This window comes from Pantherophis guttatus, chromosome 11 (genome assembly GCF_059756535.1).
Source record: "Pantherophis guttatus breed Tessera chromosome 11, ASM5975653v1, whole genome shotgun sequence".
NCBI lineage: Eukaryota > Metazoa > Chordata > Lepidosauria > Squamata > Colubridae > Pantherophis > Pantherophis guttatus.
The window spans coordinates 11,445,448-11,467,012 of NC_142073.1; the positions used below are offsets into that span (position 1 = coordinate 11,445,448).

A 21,565-nucleotide genomic window follows, 5' to 3' on the forward strand; every position below is an offset into this window, starting at 1 on the left:
TAGGAAGCCTCAAATTTAAAAGGATTGAAACTGCTTTGTCAGTAATCCAGAGATCCACCAACCAGACCCTGAATCCAGATATGAGTTTTGAGAATTAAACAAGAGTCTACACCGACAGAACTATCTACGGTAGTAGCCAAAATTGTGGAAACCTTTTGGGAAAAGTGTATTTTCTAAAACTAGCTAATAACACCACTTTTTTTTTTTTTGGAGTAGTACCATAAAATTATCTATCAATGGAAAGATAATTTAATCTGCCTCCAAGGGAAAACAAATTCAGTTGGAAGACACAACCAATCCAGATTAGAATAGAATGGAATAACAGAGTTGGAAGGGACCTTGGAGGTCTTCTAGTCCAACCCCGCTTAGGCAGGAAACCCTACACCACTTCAGACAAATGGTTATCCAACATCTTCTTAAAAACTTCCAGTGTTGGAGCATTTACAACTTCTGGAGGCAAGTTGTTCCACTGATTAATTGTTCTGTCAGGAAATTTCTCCTTAGTTCTAGGTTGCTTCTCTCCTTGATGAATTTCCACCCATTGCTTCTTGTCCTGCCCACAGGTGCTTTGGAGAATAGCTTGACTCCCTCTTCTTTATGGCAACCCCTGAGATATTGGAACACTGCTATCAGGTCTCCCCTAGTCTTTCTTTTCATTAAACTAGACATAATTGGTAGTTCCTTGCTATGAATTTGGCTAATCTTACAAGGGCAAATTTCTGGCTTTCCAGAGGCTGTTGAATTACCTCAGCAACTTCCCTCAATAATGAAGGATGCTGGGGCTTGTAGTTCAGCCATTTCGGGAGAGCCATTGCTCTTCCACCACTAATTGCTCTTGAAGCCTTCAACAGTTGGGTGAAGAAGAGTAGAAGGCAAGAGTTCATTCAGGTTGCTGTTTTGCAGGAGCGATGTGAGGCTTTCACAAGTCCCTGCTTTCATTCATCAAACGGGCTGCTTAATTAGTCATTTATCTTAATGCAATGAGCTTTTGACTTTTGCATAAGGTGTGTGGGAGGACAAGTAGATTCCCACCTGTGGTGCTCTGTTCTCCTAATTTGCTCTTACAAAATGCACCTGTGTTGTTTGCTTCCCTACTCAGGGCTTACTTTAAGTTGAAGTGACAAGAAGACAGGAAGAGGCAGTTCAAGGTAAGGGAAGGAAAATTTTTTTTAAAAAGAGGTAGGCAACACGAACTGTCATCTTGTGCCCTGGTAACCTGCTGCCTGACGGAAACACCACTTCCTTCCAAGTAGGTCTCTGCAGAAGGTCAGAAGATGGCTGCCTCCTTCAAAGAGAGATCTGAAGAACTGCATGGTAAGCAAAGTCCTCATTTCTTTGTCCTACTTAGCATGAGCCAAGAAGGCCAGGAGACTGCTACTCATTACTTAACGTCTTCAGGATGCTTAGTCGGGTGCTTAGGAAAACTTCCCTCTATCTTTCTGGTGTCCCCGTTTGATTGATTTTTCAGAAATGGAGATTCGGAGCTTAGCTTTGAAGCTGACATATTTGATGGGCCTGTTTATTAAGAAGTGTGCTTGTGTGTGTGTGTGTGTGTGTGTGTGTGTGTGTGAGAGAGAGAGAGAGAGAGAGAGAGAGAGAGAGAGAGAGAGAGAGAGAGAGAGAGAGAGAGAGAGAGAGAGAGAGAGAGAAGGAAGATGAGCAAGCTAATCGAAGTAGTCAAAGAATCTATTTCTAATGTTCAGAAATGTTGGTTGATGTTGGTTTCTCTTGTATTCTACAGCTAATAACTAACTCCGTAGAACTAGCTGGTTAGTTACTTTCCATAAAATATAAATGAACTAAATTAGGGGTCTCCAACCTTGGCAACTTTAAGCCTGGAGGACTTCAATTCCCAGAATTGGGAGTTGAAGTCCTCCAGGCTTAAAGTTGCCAAGGTTTGGAGACCCCTGAACTAGATAATACCAAGGCTATCGGTTCAAGGCTGCCAAAACTCAGATGACCACTAGATGACATTAAAGAAATAATTCCAAGAGATGAAGCAATAGGAAGTAAATAAAATGACCAAATATAATATGATGGAAACAAAGAACAGACATAGGTCAACAAAGATCAATATTAGCTAGACAAAAGGGAATGACCAAATAAGGAAGAGTCAAAATACAAAGAGAAATGTATATTATAGTTGCGACAAACTGGACATGTATTGAAATGGATGTTTATATGTTTTTATGTTTTGTATGTTTCATTGTTCTGTTTAGTTTGTACTTATAAATAAAAATTGGAGGGAAAAAATAATAATTCCAACTTTTTGCTGCTAGCTGATGGTCATTTGGATTTTTGTAAACTGGCTCCAGTAGCCACAGGCAACACAAATTTTCTATCTCTGTCTCTTATATGTACTGGGCGCTTGGCCCTCAGCCTTCAACAGCTCCTAGAGAAACTCAAAACAGAGAGATTCCGAAAGACTTAAGACCAATTCCATAATCACAAAAGGTATTTTAAGATCCCAGTGCAATACCTGTCCCATAGAAAATATTCTGCTGTAGTACAACACCCGATTGTTGTCAAATTTACAACATGCGGGAGCGGAAAAAGAAATTGCGAGCAGTGTGCCAATTCCCTTTGATTGGCAATGGTTAATGTTCACTTGCATAAAACGAAGCAAAACAGGATATGGCAAATTACGGTGCATTCTCAGTTTGCAGAAGCTTTTATATCTTATGGTTAAATGAAGACACATAGTGTCCTGGTGGCTCTGGAAAGTCTAGAACAGGGGTATCAAGCCCTTGGGGTGCTTAGATCTGGCCTGTGGGGCTACCCTGGAAACAGCAAAGGACTGGCCCGCAGTGCCTCTGCCAGTGAAAATGGAGGTCGGGAGGGCAGAGCTCCATTTTCACTGGCAGAGAGTTGCAGGAGGCCGTCACATCTGAAAATCTCAGGAGCCCATTTTTGCTGGCAAAGCACTAAGGCAGGGATCAGCAACCTGCGGCTCTGGAGCCGCATGTGGCTCTTTCACCCTTTTGCTGCGGCTCCTGTCACTCAAAATATGTGTCACAACTGCCGATATGCGACACCCACTGGCACACGATTTATTGAGCTTTTCAATAACCCTGGATATAATCGAAGAAAAGAAAAGTTTCAGAAGAAAACAACGTTTAATTCAACTACATAGGCTAGTTTTGTGGCCGCTCAAGAAATAGTCAGGCACGGGAAGGGTTTTGTGGCTCCCGGTGTTTTCTTTTGTGTGGGAAACTGGTCCAAATGGTTCTTTGAGCGTTTAAGGTTGCAGACGCCTGCACTAGCGCCACCACTGGTGCCCCCGACATTAGTGACGTCAAGCTGGCCATGCCCACCCTGACCACACCTACCCCGCCCTCCCCCAAGGTCAGACACAACCCTGATGCGGCCCTCAATGAAATCGAGTTTGAGACCCCTGGCCCAGAAGCTCATGATTCAGGTGGATCCCACCTTAGAGGTGTTTCAGAAGGCCTTTGGATAGGATGGGTATAATCCTCTTGAAGGACTGGGTGTGTTTTGACTGCTGCTGGTTGTGCCATTCTTGCCTTGTCTTTTATTGCCTAGAGGTGGAGCTCTTGCCTCACAGACAGGAGATTGTGAGTTCGATCCTAGGTAGAGGCAGATGTAAGGTCTCCTGCTTGGGCAATGGGTTGGACTAGATGGCCTTCAAAGGTCCCTTCCAACTCTGTTAATCCGTTTTAGGTTTTCTGGTGAACCATCCATAGCCATTAAGAACCAGGCAGTGTACAAACCGAATAAATTTTAAAAAAAAATGAAAACCACTCACTAGATCAGGGCATAAGTGGCAGGATTCTTATTTATGTTTTCTGACAATGTTGTGTGTTAACTGAAGGGAAGAAAGATAGCTCGAGATTTGTAGACCCAAATTAAGCAGGCTTTTTTTTTTTAATTTTTAATTTTGCACATGTATTTGAATGCAAATTACATCCGCCTGAAGATTTGCAAGAATGAATTTTTATCTCTTCCCATCGCTGCTCTTATCCTGGGATGCGTTTAAAAGATACATGCAACAGATAAACAGGATTTTGGGCTGAGCTCGCAAGAAGCATTTCACCTGGTTCCTGAATTTGCATCCCACGCTGCATCAGCGTATCCTAAACTTTCTGAACGAAGTCAGTCGTACAACCTGCTAAGTCACACCTAAAAGAACAGTTGTACAAAGGGCCAATTTTGGATCTTGAACTTTCCAGGCTGAGCACAGCTAAACCGCAACTCTATTCAGAATACAGAATAATAACTTTGGAAGGGACCTTGGAGGCCTTCTAGTCCAACCCCCTGCTCAAGGAGGAGATCCTGGGCCTATGCCATTTCAGACAAGTGGCTGTCTAGTCTCTTCTTAAAAGCCTCCAGTAATGGAGCATCCACAACCTCTCAAGCAGTGGTGGGTTTCAAATTTTTTTACTACCGGTTCTGTGGGTGTGGCTTAGTGGGCGTGGCATGGCTTGGTGGGTGTGGTTTGGTGGGCGTGGCAGGGGAAGGATACTGTAAAATCTCCATTCCTATTGTGGCTCCGTTACCTGAGCCTGTGTCATCAGCAGGAGAGGACTCCGAGAGTGAAGGAGAGGAGCTGGCCAGGCCTCCCTCTCCAGGACCCTCCTCTCTGGCAATGCCTTCGGTGTCCGCCGAAGGGCAAGAGATAGGGCCAGGGCCAAGCACGTCCACGCAGCCACAGATGGACAGTGATGAGGGTAATGAGTCTTGGCTGGATCCACGCCAGCGTTGCAGAGATAAGCGCATGCAACAGAAGAAAAGGCGTGCCCGAGATTAGGCTGAGTCACTGGACCACACCCCACAGGATATAAAAGGGAGCGTGGTGGCCAGTCAAACTTTGTGACGAACAAAGCTGAAAGCTTCCACGCCATTCTGCATTGTCGGACTTTTTGCTATAGACTTTGCTGGATTATCTCTGGACTTGATTGACTCCGTAATTATTGAGCTGTTTCTTTTGATGTACCAGGAGTGGGGAGAAGTTATCTCTCCTCTTTGTAAATAATAAACTCTTGGCAGGCAGCCACTAGGTTGTTGCCAAGTTCCGTTATCATAAGGAAAAGGATTTTGCCGGCTGGTTTGGCCTTTAACTCTTGAACGTCTGTTGGTGTGTGTGCGTGTGGTTGGGGACAGAACACTGGGTAATGCAACATCTGTAAGAAAACAACCAATCTCAGAGAGCACCAAGGACCCCACAGTTCAACTCTAAGCTATACAAATATTCTCTCCTATTAGTACTCAGAAAGCTGCCTAGGACTTAGCAATTTGTCTGTTGGTGTGTGTGCGTGTGGTTGGGGACAGAACAATTCCCTCCCCAATCCAGAGGAAGGTTACTGCAAAATCTCCATTTCCTCCAGATTAGCTGGGACTTTGGAGGCAGAGAATAGACGGGAGCGGGGCCAGTGAGAAGGTGGTATTTACCGGTTCTCTGAACTACTCAAAATTTCCGCTACCGGTTCTCCAGAACTGGTCAGAACCTGCTGAATCCCACCTCTGCTCTGAAGGCAAACATTATTCTTCCTATAAAAGAACAGTGCCTCCATACCATGCCTTCGTGACTGCATAATTGGGCTGCTGCCGCATGATCTACCTGACCTACCTTTGAAGACCATTTGGGAGCTTCAGGCGGACAAGATGCAGCATCAGCGGGAAGGCGAGTTCCTTGTCTGCTTCTGAGCTCGATGCAAAATGGACATCTTTCTCAACTATGCAATGTTCCTCTTCTTTTTTCTCAAAACATTGAAAAATTGTGTTTTTTTGTATAGATTTAAAAATAAAATCCGAATTCCACTTGAGTTTATCTTTAAAGAAACTCAGTTGGCCAACTTTCCATGGCTGCTGGATTGTTTCCTTTGGAATAATTCTTCCACTTCTCTGAGATCATGGGTCTCAGAGGTGATGTTCCCTCCAAATTTAGAATCTAGACATACATTTTCTCCATGGTAGCCCTTATCCTGGAGATATACCTGACCCCCTCACGGTTGACCTTCTACAAGGTCATCAAAATGGTTTTACTCTGACCTTCCTTCCTTCCAAAGGCTGGTGTTTGTGGCATTTGGTTGATTTTCTTCCTTTAAATTGCTGTTCTATGTCAGGTCTTCGTTATATGTTGACTTTTGGGGCTAGGCTGTATGCAAATAAGTGTAATAAGCAAAACATCCATCTAAAGAAGAAGAGAGTTGCCCAGCCCATTGTCCCATTCTTAGTTTTAGTTATAAACAATGACTCATGTCATTAAACTCAACCACAGTTAAAACAATGTAATAGCTTATCTTCGTATGAGAATTAAGAAGGTGAATTCTGTAATCCATACTGATTTCTGCCCATCTGAGGATTTTGGTTTTCAGTATGTAGGCAGTCCTGGACTTACGACCACAATTGAGCCTAAAATTTCCATTGCTCAGCAAAGAAGTTGTGAAGTAAGTTTTGCCCCATTTTACGACCTTTTTTGCCACACTTACTAGATGAATCGCTGCAGTTGTTAAAGTGAATCATTTGGTCATTAAGCGGATCTGGATGAGTGGTGCGGTGGCCTAGAGGCGGAGAACTCCGCATTGGCAACAGGAAAGGCATCTGGCCAGTAAACACTCAGCTCCATTTAGTTGTCCAGACTCCACCCCGCAAGGGATTATGGGGTCATTAAAAGAGGATGATGATTAAGAATCTGGATCTCCCCCCCTCCCCCCATGGCTTCGCTTGTTGGAAGCCAGCTAGGAAATTTACAAATGGACCCAGGACACTGCAACCGTCATAAATACATGCCAGTTGCTAGTGCCCGAATTTTGATCACATGACCATAGGAATGGTACGACCATCGTAAGTGTGAAAAACGGTCAAAGACCACTTTTTTTCAGTGCCATTGTAACTTTAAACTGTCATTAAATGAACAGTTGTAAGTTGAGGACTACCTGTAGTTTATTCCTGCATTTCGTGTAAATTTAGCCCGTTCTTCCAGGCCAGGTTTCTTTAGCATTAATTCCTCCATAAATTTGTTTTCAAGTCCTACTAGCTGCAGTTAGTTTGCAGAAGGCCTGATGAAGTTGTAGGCCCAAACAGGTGGAGGAGAACAATCACATTACCTAACCATACCATCAACTAGATAAATTGTTGTGGTCCGCCAGCAGCCTGCGAAGCTGGCAGCGGAGTCGGACAGCGATGAGGCTGAGGAAGAACAGGGGCCAGTCCTGGAGACTGGGGAAGGCCCGGATGAGGTCTCTGCGTCAGAGGCAGAGATGGGGCCAAGGCCATCGGGGAGTGATACACAGACTTCGGAGCCTCCAGAGGCTGACAGTAGAGAGGCAGAGGAACAGAAGGAGCCTGTTCCTAGTGCACATATGAGAAGAGCTGCCAGAAGGCAGGAGCAGCTAAAGCAGAGAGGACGACTTGGGAGTAGGGCCAAGAGATGATTGGCCCCTCCCATAAGGCTTAAAAGACCTGCAATGGCTCTTGGCCTCTTTGCCGGAAAACAACGTTGAGAGATTTGCTTCTTGTTTCACTGTATTCATTTCTTGTCAGCATCTTCTGTTCCTGAACTGTCGCCAAGAAAAGCCTTTGGCAGTTTGCCTAATTATCCCAAGGTCAGAGATAAACTAAAGAATGGTGTTTTGAGGACTTTGCTTTCATTTAATTTGGAATACGCTGAAAATGAGTTAATTCTCAGCTGTTTGAATAAAATCTGTTTGTTTTTTGGAACTGTTTTGCATTTAATATTAACTACGTGGGCCTGGATCACAACATAAATTTTAATAAAAGCCAATGCCGGATCTTCTCCCCTTTTCTAAGCCTTTTCTAAGAAGCCTTTGGAAGCTTATCTGTATTGTTTATTTGTAAGTGTTCTCCCAGTTCCATTTATCCCTTTATGTTTTTTTTTCAGAAAGCATCACTAATTTCTTAGGGACCCAGGAGTTTGTCTTACTGGATGCTCAGTTCCACATCAAGTCCAAAGTAGAGGAAATTATCCTGGTATGTAAACGTGGTTTATTTTTTTAATTCTTTGTCAGTTTGATGTATGCATGGGCATAATTCCTGTGCGGAAACAGTCAACCCCATGGACTTTGAAGCCCTTGAAAAAATCGCTTTGGATTGACAGCAGGGATGTATAACAATTTTAACAGAAAGAACGAATGGGAAAAGCCCATTTGCATCTCACTGTTCAACTCTTGTTGCAATTCTGACACTTCTGTGGGTTTGTTTGTCCATTCCTGTAATATCTGCTCAGTGTGAACATGTGCTGGGTTTCGACTTACGACCGTAAGGAAGCCTGGATTTTCCATTCTAAGTCATAACGCTTGTAAGTCAAGACACCTGTGTGACTAGACCAGAGATGAAATGCTCCTGGTTTGGACCGGATCACCCGATCCGGTAGCGATGGAGGCAGGTGGTTCGGAGAATCGGTAGCAAAAATCCCCACGCCCCCCCCTCACTGCCCGGCTGAGCCGCGCAATCATCAGAGGCTTCTTTTTTATTTTTAAAAGCATTTTTTCTAAAACCACTTCGGCAGAAAAAATGCTTTTAAAAGTAAAAGGAAAAAAAAGCCTCTGCCGATCAGGCAACTCAGCTGGGATCGTCAGAGCCTTTTAAAAGCATTTTTTTTTACAACCTCTTCTCGATGAGGTTGTAGAAAAAATACTTTTAAAAGTAAAAAAAAAAAAAAAGTTGGCCACGCCCACCCAGTCACATTACCCCCACCACCAAGCCACGCCCACAGAACCGGTAGTAACAAATTTTAGATTTCACCACTGGACTAGACCAGTGGTGGGTTGCCCCGGTTCGCACCGGTTCTATAGAACTGGTAGTAAAACTGGCAGGAGGCTCCGCCCACCGACCCCGGCATCATCAGAACGCTTCTGCACATGTGCAGAAGAGCACGCGTGAAGCAAGCGCATGCACGCAGCCCCATTGTGAACCGGTAGTAAAGGTAAGTAGAACCCACCCCTGGACTAGATCTGATATTATTATTGTTATTGTTGTTATTGTTATTGTTACTGTTATTTTGCAGTTATTAAGCAAAGCAATATATTCCTATGGGTGTTTTTAGCCAAAAATTAGCTGAAGAGGCCAGAACTGGCAAAAAAAAAAAAAAAACATTGTAAATTGTGGTCATGTGATTGCAGCAACTGGCCATTAAATTGAATCACTTGCCAAGCGCCCAAAATACAGTTGTGTATGGCTATTCAACGACCTGGAACTCCAGAACCAGTTTGCAATAGCTTGGCCGATAGGTGTCAAAACCTCAAATAATCACTCAACTAAGTTGTTGAGCGAGGAACGCCTGTGAATACATAGATTATTACAAAATTAACTCGCTCGGAAGTGATCCCCAAAATACTGCGCTGTATTTCCCCAGGTTTTTGTAAAGGGGAAACAATATTTGCAAAGTTTAAACATCCAGAATTCGAAAGCATCTACAAGGGATTCCTAGCAGATTTTACACGGAAAGTTAATCCGTCGCTCGATGGATTAACCAGCATGTACTGGTATCCAACGTAAGGGAAATATCGTGCCTAATTAAAACCAGGTGAAAGATCTTACTGTACCCTTTCCAATTTGACGGCAGTAAATTAGATTTGCAGGGAGACATTTGAATCTTCCTCCAGCGGCCCCAGCACAGACCAGGTTGTGTCACACCAAGCTCTGATTGTATCTGTTCACAAGGAGCCAATTAGGTGAACACAATAGCTCCTATGCTACTGAGCTGTATAAATTATGGAGATACGTTATTAGGAAATATCACACCTTTCTCAGCTACGACTTAAGAACGGGGTGTCAAACTCAATTTAATTGAGGGTTGCATCAGGGTTGTGTTTGACCTCGGAGGGCTGGAGGTGTGGAGCGGCTTGGTGGCCATGGCCGTGGTGGCCATGACACGGGACTCGTGTCGGGGGCACCTGTGGTGGCCAAGCGCTAAGGCAGAACTTCCCTGAGATCCTCCCTCACTCTTATTATATTCCTTCCTTCCTTCCTTCCTTCCTTCCTTCCTTCCTTCCTTCCTTCCTTCCTTCCTTCCTCTTCCTTCCTTCCTTCCCTCCTTCTTCCTTCCCTCTTCCTTCTTCCTTCCTTCCCCTCTTTCCTTATTTATTCCTTCCTTGCTCTCTTCCCATCTTCCCTTCTTTTTCTTTATCTTTCCTCTTTCCCTTTCTCCTTTTCTGTCCCTTCTTGCATGTTCAAATGGAAAAAGGGGAAACATTTCTCCTTTAGTTTTGTTTTTAGTTTGTTTTGATAGCCCACTGCCAACGCAAATGGATCAGTAGCGGGTTGCTACTGGTTCGCCCCAAATCAGGCAAACTGGTAGCGGCGGTGGCGGGAGGCTCCGCCCGTTGCTACTGGTTCGCCCCAAATCAGGCAAACTGGTAGCGGCGGTGGCGGGAGGCTCCGCCCGCCCACCCATCCAGACTCTTCTGCACATGTGCAGAAGCGTTGCGTGCATGCACGAGCGCGCCCACGCCCACGAGCAAACCAGTAGTGATGGCTTTTGAAACCCACCCCTGAAATGGATCCTGTGTCTCTTTCTCTCTCTGTATAGGTTCTGATGCCTTGGCGAGCATTGGTGGTGATGGCAAAGCTTCCTGTCAAGGTACCTTAAGTCCTATTTTGTTCTTAGCCTTATTGACTTTTTTTAAAAAAAATTGATTTATATGCCGCCCTTCTCCGAAGACTCAGGGCGGCTTACAATGTGCTCAGCAATAGCCTTCATCCTTTTGTATATTTATACAAAGTCAGCTTATTGTCCCACAATCTGGGTCCTCAATTTACCTACCTTAGAAAGGATGGAAGGCTGAGTCAACCTTGAGCCTTGGCGAGATTCGAACCTGCAGTAATTGCAGGCAGCTGGTCTTAATAACCAGCTTAATAACAGGGTGCCTTAGACCACTGTACTACCAAGGCTCTTCAAAGATTGCTCTTAGCAATCGGGTGCTGTTTTCTTGGCCTAGTCCCATGCAGCTGTTGGAAGGAAAATCCATCCGGTTCAGTTCCAAGCTGGGAGAAAGATGCTGGAAACAACATGGAGGCTGATTAGAAAGAGAGGTTTATTGATGAAGCAGAACCACGTGTGATTCTGACAAAATGGAGTTGGGAGTGGGTGGGTTTTGTACCATCTTTGGGCTTTGTATTTGAGCTTCCTGTTCCTGTGCAAGAACATGTCCTTTAATATTCTATTGGCTGTTGTCACGTAGGGGTTATGTAGGGGTCATAGCTGGCTCTATAGGCAAAAGAGATGCAAATCCCATGTGTTTGTCTGAGCTAATTTTGCAGACCTTTTGTTTGTTGCTTATCTGAGTGTCTGTCTTGACCCAGTCTTTCTGAGCGGATTACCAAATCTGCGTTTCTAAAAGCTGGCCTCCTCAGTTTTTGCTTGGGGCAGGGAAACTGGGGCTCTGAATTTCTGTCTCCCTTAGGATATTTTTTTTATTGTTTCTCCTTTAGGGGAAATATTTTATCCTGCCTTTTTAGTATTTCCCAAAATATTTGGAGGGAGGTGTGGTTTCCCACAGAGTCTCCTGCAGAAATGCAGATGCTGACCCTACTATTAGTCAGGTGATCAATACGGTATTCCTTAGCAGAATAACAGAATTGGGAGGCACCTTGGAGGCATTTAGCTCAACAAGTGTAGACCAAAATTAAACACGCTGCTTTTTTTTTAATTCTTAATTTTGCACATGTGTTTTGCCTGAATGCAAATTACATCAGCCTGAAGATTTGCAAGAATGAATTTTATCTCTTCCCATCACTGCTGTTATCCTGGGCTGAGTTTTACAAGATACGCGCAGCAGATAAACAGGATTTGAGCTGGGCTTGCAAAATGCATTTCACTTGGTTCCAGGATTTGCATCGCACGCCGTATCAGCGTCTCCTAAACTTTCTGAACGGAATTAAGTTGCACAACCTGCTAAGCCGCACCTAAAACAACAGTTGTACAAAGGAAGATTTTGGATCTTGAACTTATCAGGCTGAGCACAGTTAAACCGCAGATCTATTCAGAAGACAGAATGATAGATTTGTAAAGGACCTTGGAGGTCTTCTTGTCCAACCTCCTGCTCCAGCAAGAAACCGTATGCCAGTGCAGACAAATGGTGCTCAATTTCTTCTTAAAAACCTCTAGTGTTGGAGCACCCCACCTTCTGTAGGCAAATCAGTCCACTGATTACCGTATTTTTGGGAGTATAACATGCACCTTTATCCCCCCTAAAAGGAGGTGAAAATTTAGGTGCATCTTATACACCGAATGTAGCCCCGCCCACCCACTGGCCCCCACCCTTTGGCCTCTGCCTCCCAGCAGTTTACCTCCTTGCAGCAAGCAGCAAGCAGCAAGAAGAAACAGCTCGTTTTAGCTTCAGCACAGCCTCATTAGCACAAGTTGATTGTCCCTTGGCCTCCCGACTCTCAGCTGATTTGCTCTCAGCTGTTTTGCGCAGGGCCTCTGCTGCTTGCTGCAAGGAGGTAAATTGCTGGAGCAGATTTTTTTTTCCTTGTGCTAATCAAGCTATGCTGAAAACGAAAACGAAAGTAAAGCAGGCTGTTTGCTGTTTGCTGCAACGAGGCAAAATTGCTCGGAGGCAGAGGCAGATTTCTTTTTCTTCTTTTCCTCACCAAAAAAGGTAGATGCGTCTTATAGTCCAGTGCGTCTTATACGCCGAAAAATACGGGTAATTGTTTGAACTGTTAGGAAATTTCTCCTTATACATACAGGTAGTCCACGGCTTACAACCATTCATTTAGTGACCAAAGTTACAACAGAACAGAAGAAAATAACTTATGACTGGTATTCACCTTTATGACTGTTGCAGCATCACCAATGGTCATGTGATCAAAATCTGAGAACTCGGCAACTGGCATGTATTTATGACGGTTGCACTTATCATCGCGTGATCATCGTTTGTAACAGTTCCAGATCAGGGGTGAAATGCTCCCGGTTCGGATCCGGTAGTGAGGGAGGCGGGAGAACCGGTAGCAAAAATCCCTGCCCCACCCCCCCCCCCATGCTCAGCTGAGCCGTGTGATCATCAGAGGCTTTTTTTCTTTTAAAAGCCTCTGATGATCCAAGCTGGGTTGCCTGATCGTCAAGCTAAATTTGACGATCCAAGCTGACGATCCAAAGTGATGCCTGACGATCCAAGCTGAATTGCCTGATCGGCAGAGGCTTTTTTTCTTTTAAAAGGCTCTGACGATCCAAGCTGAGTTGCCTGATCGTCCAGAGGCATTTAAAAGGAAAAAAAAGCCTCTGCCGATCAGGCAATTCAGCTGGGATCATCAGAGCCTTTTGAAAGCATTTTTTTTACAACCTCTTCGCCGAAGAGGTTGTAGAAAAAATGGTTTTAAAAGTTTTTTTAAAAAATTGGCCACACCCACCCAGTCACATTACCCCTCCCCCCACCAAGCCACGCCCACAGAACCGTTAGTAACAAATTTTAGATTTCACCACTGTTCCAGATGGCTTCCGATAAGCAAAGTGAAGCCAAATTCTCTTAACGACTGCAATGATTCCTTTTTTTTTAATTTTAAAAACAAACTTTATTCAATATAAAAAGATAAAAGATGGTACAAAACGTTCTTAACTCTAAAAAAGAAAATACAATTCTAAATTACATATATACTAAAACTAACAAACAGGGTTCTCTATCTATAATATTTAAACATGTGAATATATATATACATTAACCTTGATTTCTTAATGACGGTGTATAGTATTACCAAATATGGGACAGATGGTATGAATGGATCAATCGATGGAAAAAAAACTAAAGTCAAATACAGTAAGAAATTAAAGGTAACAAATATAAACAACTGCAATGATTCGCTTACCAGCCGTGGTACGAAAGATTGTAAAATGGAGCAAAACTCACTTAGCAACCGCCTTGCTTAGCAACAGATATTTTGGGCCCAGTTGTAGTGAGTTGACGACTACCTGTGTAGGTTTCAGCTTTCTCTTCAAAACGTTTAGCTATCTGCTTGTTACGCCAAAAGCAAGTATGGAATAGCATTCGTACATTTCTCTTTGCAGGTCCAAGTTAGCTTCAGTTTCCTAGCTGTGCAGTTGATCAAAATGAGAGAAGCTAAAAAGGTAAGTTGAGGTTGGGGGATGGATATGCTTTCCTCCCATCCCCGCTGGTTTATGCAGGGATGGGCTGCTGGGGGTTCGCAAGGGTTCGGGAGAACCTCTAGCTAAGATTCTGTGCAGTTCAGAGAACCCCCAAATCCCATTCCTGGCTGGCCCCGCCCCTTCCCAGGAGTTCCCACGCGGCCCGTTTTGGATGCAGGTAAGTGCAGGGCGTGCACGGAGGCTCAGGGAGGGTGAAAAATGGGTCTACCGGAGGGCCTCTGGAGCCTGGGGAGGCTGTTTTCGCGTTTCCGGAGGCTCGAGGAAAGCCTCCAGAGCCTGGGGAGGGCAAAAATGCCCCCCCTGCTGTTAAGGATGTTGTTGTGTTACCAACCAACAGAGTGTAGAGCACAGAGAAACGTTGCTGAGAGCAATGAATAAGAGATATGCAAACTGGTTTATAAAAAGCTTACTTTATAGTAGAAAAACAATCTCATAGTCTTTAAACAAATTCCAAGTCTTTGCCAGTTAAATCAATCCAGTAGTTACAGAATCTTCTTACCAAACAAACATTAGTTGGTTAGAATAACAAACTCACTCTGGTTCACAAACCATGATGGTAGCAGATCCATCAAACGATGGCTTCGGTCAGGTCAGCTTTTTTTAAAAAAAATTTGATTTATATGCCGCCCTTCTCTGGAGACTCAGGGCGGCTTACAATGCGCTAAGCAATAGCCTTCATACTTTTGTATATTTTTATAAAGTCAGCTTATTGCCCCCACAACTGTCAGCTTCAGGGTTGACAGTCACAAATAGTGATCACATCACAACCATCATCAATACATGTTGGTTGCAAAGCACCCGGATTTTGATTATGTGAGTGTGTAAGGATGCTGTAGCAGTTGATGTAGAAGGGCCGATTGTAAGTCACAATTTTCAGTGGTGTTGTGACTTCAAACGGTCACTAAAATGAATGGTTGTAAATCAACAACCTGTACCTGCTTCTAATGTTTCTTCCCCTTCCATCATGTCCAGATTGTCATAGAAACGGATACCTCTTCCTTTGAGTTTGACTTCCTGTCATCGGACGATTTGGAACAAGCAGTCAGCCACATGATTACTTCCCTCAAAAAGGTTTTTCCGGGATCCTCACCTGGGTAAGGAGTTGTCAGGGATGATAAACCGGTAAAGATGTCCCAAAGCTGCTTTTTCCAAGAGGCAACTCGACTTCCTTGGGGTTTTATTTTTTTCCTTCTTCAGAACTTCTTCAGAAGCTTCTTGGATGAGAAGTTCCTGGATGAAAAAGCTTCTTGAGTTCTGAAGAAGTGAAGAAGCTCCTTCGATGAGAAGTCAAATGTTTTCAAGGGGGGAAAAAAACATGAAAGTCCAGTTGCTATTTTAGGAAAAAAAACACCTTTGGGACAACTATGACCTGGATGATTGAGAACGTCCATAGACATAGGTAAAGGTAAAAGTTCCCCTCGCACATATGTGCTAGTCGTTCCTGACTCTAGGGGGTGGTGCTCATCTCCGTTTCAAAGCCGAAGAGTCAGCGCTGTCCGAAGACGTCTCCGTGGTCATGTGGCCGGCATGACTCAACGCCAAAGGCGCACGGGACGCTGTTACCTTCCCACCAAAGGTGGTCCCTATTTTTCTACTTGCATTTTTTTATCTGCTTTCGAAGGTTGGCAGAAGCTGGGACAAGTCACGGGAGCTCACCCCGTTACGTGGCACTAGGGATTCGAACCGCTGAACTGCCGACCTTTCGATCGACAAGCTCAGCGTCTTAGCCCCTGAGCCACAGTGTCCCTTTACCTTTCTATAGACAGACAACCACTAAAAATGGAATCTAGGCATTACCATTGATATCTTGGCTTTCTAGGTCTTGCCGAATTACAGCTCTCGGCATCTTTCGGAGAGCTGTACAGCTCTCAGCATGTTTTAGAAAAGTCTATTCAAAAGCGATGGTTGAGATGTTGTGACTAAGATTGAATAGGATCGCTTTTTAATTGTTCAATACAATATTTATATATTCTGATATCAAAGCCATTGTGAAGGGATAGAAATATAAAAATAACATGTTTTTTTTTTAAAAAAGCAGTAGCTTCTGTCATCCAGCCAGCTCCCTTCTCAAAAGGAAGAAACTCTGAAATAAAATGGCATTCAACACCGTTTTTTTTCCTTTTGGTAAAGTTATTTCTTTAATGCTAATTTAATCACCCTCTTGATATTAAAGAGATCTCCTCCAGAACGCCTCTCCCAGCTTGCTTGCGAGAATTCAAGGGACGACCGATTCGTTGGAAGAAGCATGGAAAGAAAGTCCTTGTGGTAATTCAACTATATGGAAATTAATGGGGAGAAAACTATTCCGAGTACCGTATTTTTTGGAGTATTAGACGCACCTTTCCCCACCCAAAAGAGGGTGAAAATCTGGGTGCGTCTTATACTCCGAATGTAGCCCCGCCCAGCCTCGCAAACAGAGATTTCGGAGGCTGAAAGAAGCCTCTGAAAGAAGCTTCAGAAAAAAAGCCTCTGAAACGAAGCTTCAGAAAAAAAGCCTCTGAAAGGCTTTTATCTAAAATAAACAAGTGCGACTCTGAGATTCGAATCTATCTCCCAGCTGATCTTGAAACTATATCCGCTATATCTTTTATCAAATTGTACTTTTATTTAATGTCATTTTGGGGATTTTTAGATTAATTGATGGCTCTCTGTAAAGTTATGCCAACTCTTCCCCCGTCTTCTATAATATTTAGCATCTCCTCCTGCTTACAGGTGGATTCTCAGAGACCTACGCTGCCCTCTGCGATTACAGTGGCCTTTCCATCCAAGAGGAAATCCAATGGGTAAGGTGGAACGCTAGGAAAGAGAGGAGTCATTTTTTAGCTCAGTTGCAAACATAAAAAAAACAAAACTTTAGGCTTTGTAGAACCATCAACTTCAGTGTGTCGACGCACAATTCAGGCAAGGGCTGCAGCTAGTGAGATCGGAAATCCTACAAAGGAATCCTTATTGAGAATTTTTTTCAAAAGATTTGTTGTTGTTAGTTGCGAAGTCGCGTCCAACCCATCACGACCCCACGGACAATGTTCCTCCAGGCCTTCCTGTCCTCTACCATCCTCTGGAGTCCATTGAAGCTCATTTCAAAAGATGGAGACGGTCAATTTGTTGCCTTTGGGACTAACTGTGTCTTTACAACAGGTTCATTTGTCAACCAGTAAGTTCTTTGAAAGATTCTGTCAGAGTTTGTTGCAGAAAGCAAATCCAGAAAGCACACACAGGTAACCGATTCAGCAGGGGTCATTAACTTCTCTTTATATATAATAGAACACATGAAAATAAATATACATTACCAACAGCAGAGGTGAGAACAGTTTTCAGTTCAGAGTTGCAGGCAGACTAGACTAGTTTCAGTTTCACTTCTCAGCACAGCACTCAGAGCTACAGAGCCACGCCCAGGCTCCTTCCTGTCTCAGCTCCTATTGGCTGACCTTGTTACTAAGCCCTATTCATTGGCTGACCTTGTTACCGTGTCTCTGCCAGTCATGAATTCTCTGACAAATTCAGGAATAGAAGATTTGTGGGTTGACGTTCCAAAATTGCTATTTTTTCCAAGATCAACTTCACACAGATTTTCTTCGAGGTAAAGGTGGAGCGTTCGCTGCAAATAGCTGTGCTCGACCCAATAAGAAATTAGCTCGAGAATGTGTGTGTTTCACCCTCCCTTATTTACAGAAATATAAGGTGCTTGGTCTGCTGCTTTTAGCACTTTCCCTACTACATTTTTAGCAATATGCCTACAAACTACATGTTCTCCCAGACCTTCAAATGGGTCCTTAAGGAACCCCTGGCAGTTTTTACATTGTAGGGAGCAGGGATGTCCAAATGTATAAACTCTTCTCTTTTTTGTTATTTTTAATTATTTTGTTATTTTATTTTAATACAAACAATCCATCTTCCATTAAACGGCGTGTCGTCTGGGTACAAATATCTTGTGCAATAACAATTAAAATTTACAGCCATATTCATTATTTGTCTACTCATTCTCAGAGACTCTTCCCATCCTGCTTACAATCTTTTTGGACTGTTGCCTCCTGGCAGAAGATACAGAACAATTAAAACTCGGACCACACGTTTTCTGAATAGTTTTTCTCCCAGAGCTATAATTGCACTCAACAACGAACTAAAGGGCCACCATCAGTGAGCTGTTGAACAGTATTACTTGGTCTGTTGTGTGAATGTTTGGGTGGTTTAGGGGTGGGGAATTGTGGTGGGTGGGAGTGTGTTTGGGGATTGTTATGTGTGTTGGACCTGGTCTTTGGGTGTTAAGTGAATTTCGTTGTATGGGTATACTGTGTATACATGTACAATGACAATAAAGTTATTATTATTAATACTGATATACATAGCATATCTAATACTGTCACAATCCTCTTCTTAACTTATTTAATTCTATTGATATATTTTCTATATTTCACTAATCTACTTTTATTTCTAACTTTCATATTTATTCTCTAGCCATCGATAGAATAGTTCCCATACAACATAATATTCAGTTTGTTCCTTCTCTTTAATTGCAAGTGTTAACCTATTCATTTCTGCACATTCTAATATTTTCCCAATCACATTCTCATCCGTGGGAATCTCTTCACTTTTCCAATTTTGTGCAAACACAATTCCATCTGCCGTTATTACATGTTATTTTTTAATTTTGAAGAAGGTCATGGGGGCAGTCATTTTCTCTCGGAAACAAACTTTGCCTTTAGAACTCAGGGAGGGAAGCATGGGCAGTATTAATGTAGAGCTGACTTGTATCTGGCAGCCGAGATGAGCCAGAGGAAGATGGAGAGAAAGTGACAAACAAACGATGGGATTCCACCTGACCTGCTTGAGTTCAGAACAGAGTAACAGAGTGGGAAGGAACCTTGGAGGTCATCTAGTCCAACCCCCTGTTCAAGCAGGAGACCTTATAGTACCCTTCCAGAAAAGTGGCTGTCCAATCTCTTCTTAAAAGCCTCCAGTGATGGAGCACCACTTCTGGAGGCAAACTGTTCTATTGATTAATTATTGTCACTGTAAGGAAATTTCTTCCTGGTTCTAGGTTGGTTCTCTCCTTGCTTGGTTTCCATCCGTTGCTTCTTGTCCTGCGTTCAGGTGCTTTGGAGAATAAATAGACCCCCCCCCTCTTCTCCGTGACAGCCTTCCAAGTACCGGAACACTGCTATCAAAAGTCACAACTGGTCCTTCTTTTCAATAGAAAACTTCTTCTCAATTTTCCCTAGGTCGTTTCAAAACACTTCGGTCCGCAGCAAAGATAGTGACCATTCACTAATCACAAATTCTTTTTTGTTGTTGTTGTTGTTGTTGTTAATTTTATTTAGATATTTTCTCTTTGTATACAATAAGTGCTTAGCGAACAGCATACTGTCTGAGTCAGTTTGTTTACATAACAATATTAAACTCCTAATTTCTGCCTCTGATATCCAACTATTTATTTATTTATTTATTTATTCATTCATTCATTCATTCATTCATTCATTCATTCAATTTATATCCCGCCCTTCTCCTAGTGGTCTCAGGGCGGTGCACAGCCAGAACTAAAACACATATCAATACAAAATTTAAAATTATTAAAAGAATTATATAACTGTGGCCCAAAAATTTAAAACATTGAAAACTAAAACCCATTTGACAATTTAAAAAGCTAAAAAAGATTAAAAAGGGGGGGAGGGGGGTGTTTCACGCCAGCCCTGCTTGATGGAAAAGAAAAGTTTTTAGGGCATGGCGAAAGACCCGGAGGTCCGATATCCTTCGTATCTCCGGGGGCAAATCGTTCCAGAGGGCAGGAGCTGCCGCAGAGAAGGCCCTCCCCCTGGGGGTCGCCAGCCGACATTGCCTGGCTGACGGCATCCTGAGGAGTCCCTCTCTGTGGGCGCGTACTGGTCGGTGGGAGGCTATCGGCGGCAGAAGGCGGTCCCGCAAATACCCAGGTTCAAAAATATTCTGTGTCTCCTTTTTCTTTTATCTTCAATATTAATCTGTCCATTTCTGCACAGTCTTAATATTTTCTTATTGGCCGTTAAAAGAAGACTTTTTCCCCCCCCTCCTAGGATGTGGATAATATTTATCACGCCCGGGGATGCAGAGAATTCAACCTCTTGGATTTTAACCACCTGCCCAGCCAGTGAGTTTATATAAAAGAATCCTGGGGGAAGGCTTGGATGTGCAAATTGTAGGCTGGAGTTTGTGTGACAGCAATCACGAAAGAGTGTTAAAATTGAAACACCTGCAACCCCCAATTCAGTGGTGAAATCTAAAATTTGTTACTACTGGTTCTGTGGGCGTGGCTTGGTGGGGGGGGCAATGTGACTGGGTGGGCGTGGCCATTTAAAAAAACTTTTAAAACCATTTTTTCTACAACGTCTTCCGTGAAGAGGTTGTAAAAAAATGCTTTCAAAAGGCTCTGACGATCCCAGATGAGTTGCCTGATCGTCAGAGGCTTTTTTCTTTTCTTTTAAATGCCTCTGCCGATCAGGCAACTCAGCTGGGATCGTCAGAGGCATTTAAAAGAAAAAGCCTCTGATGATCGCGCGGCTCAGCTGGGCAAGGGGGGGGCGGGGCAGGGATTTTTGCTACCGATTCTCCGAACCACCAGCCTCTTCTTAAAAACTTCCAGTGATGGAGCATCCACAACTTCAGGAAGCAAGTGGTTCCACTGGTTAATTGTTCTCACTGTAGTTAGATGAGATTCTTCTTGAACTGCTATCTTAGCTACAACACTTTCCAACTGGCACTGAAATTATCTTTGTATGTTGCTTTTATTTTTCTGCAGAGATATCGCTCTTTGTGTGGCCAGTTTATCGTTTAATCAGTGGTTTACAAAGCTAAGTTGCAAAGACTTCAAACTGGTGAGTGCAGCAGCTAGCCAAGAGACCTAAAAAAATCCCCTCCCATCTAAAGAGTAGGAACCAAAGCTGGAGGCAAGGACATAATAAAAATGGAGCACCGTGAATATGTTAAAGCATTCAGCTGTACAGCATTAAATGGGAGGAGTGTCAGGGTAATGATGATTTAAAACTGACCAGCCGCTGTAAGGCTGTGGACCAGGATGAGTTAGCGAGGTTATTGCCGCTTTAAGAAGATGTCTATATAAGGGAGGCCATGAGAGGGTGTATCTCTCTCTCCTCGTGTATCACTCTCCTCGTCGTGTTCTATCTGCATTGTAGCTCTCCGTGTAGAGGTGAAGAATGATTGCTTACCTGGTATGTGCCTACCACTTGTATGTCTGTATATAGAAGTCTTGTATATAAACCACTGTTTGTAAGACAAACCTCTATGTCCTGTATTTTGCTCCTGGGTTGTCTCAACATATAGTCACGCTATAAACACTCTGACACAGGTTTAACCCTAATCAAAATTTAGCACATTGTATAAAAGCATCTTAATGTGCTAAAATTATTGTGTGAGAAGCAGAGGTGAAATCCAATTTTTTTTACTACTGGTCCTGTGGGCGTGGCTTGGTGGGCATGGCGTGGCTTGGTG

The 21,565-nt window shown here is 43.4% G+C and overlaps 1 protein-coding gene across 1 annotated transcript in view; it reads left to right on the forward strand.

Annotated features, from left to right (window-relative positions):
* The first annotated feature begins 10,515 nt into the window (after positions 1-10,515).
* Positions 10,516-21,565, forward strand: part of CARMIL2 (capping protein regulator and myosin 1 linker 2) — a 67,653-nt gene continuing 56,603 nt past the window's right edge. Inside the window, exons 1-7 of the mRNA XM_087877257.1 lie at positions 10,516-10,561; positions 13,988-14,047; positions 15,059-15,180; positions 16,260-16,351; positions 16,799-16,869; positions 20,134-20,207; positions 20,856-20,931. Coding sequence (XP_087733383.1) covers positions 10,517-10,561; positions 13,988-14,047; positions 15,059-15,180; positions 16,260-16,351; positions 16,799-16,869; positions 20,134-20,207; positions 20,856-20,931 — 540 coding nt within the window. The 5' untranslated portion in view covers position 10,516. The remainder of the gene's footprint in view (positions 10,562-13,987; positions 14,048-15,058; positions 15,181-16,259; positions 16,352-16,798; positions 16,870-20,133; positions 20,208-20,855; positions 20,932-21,565) is intronic.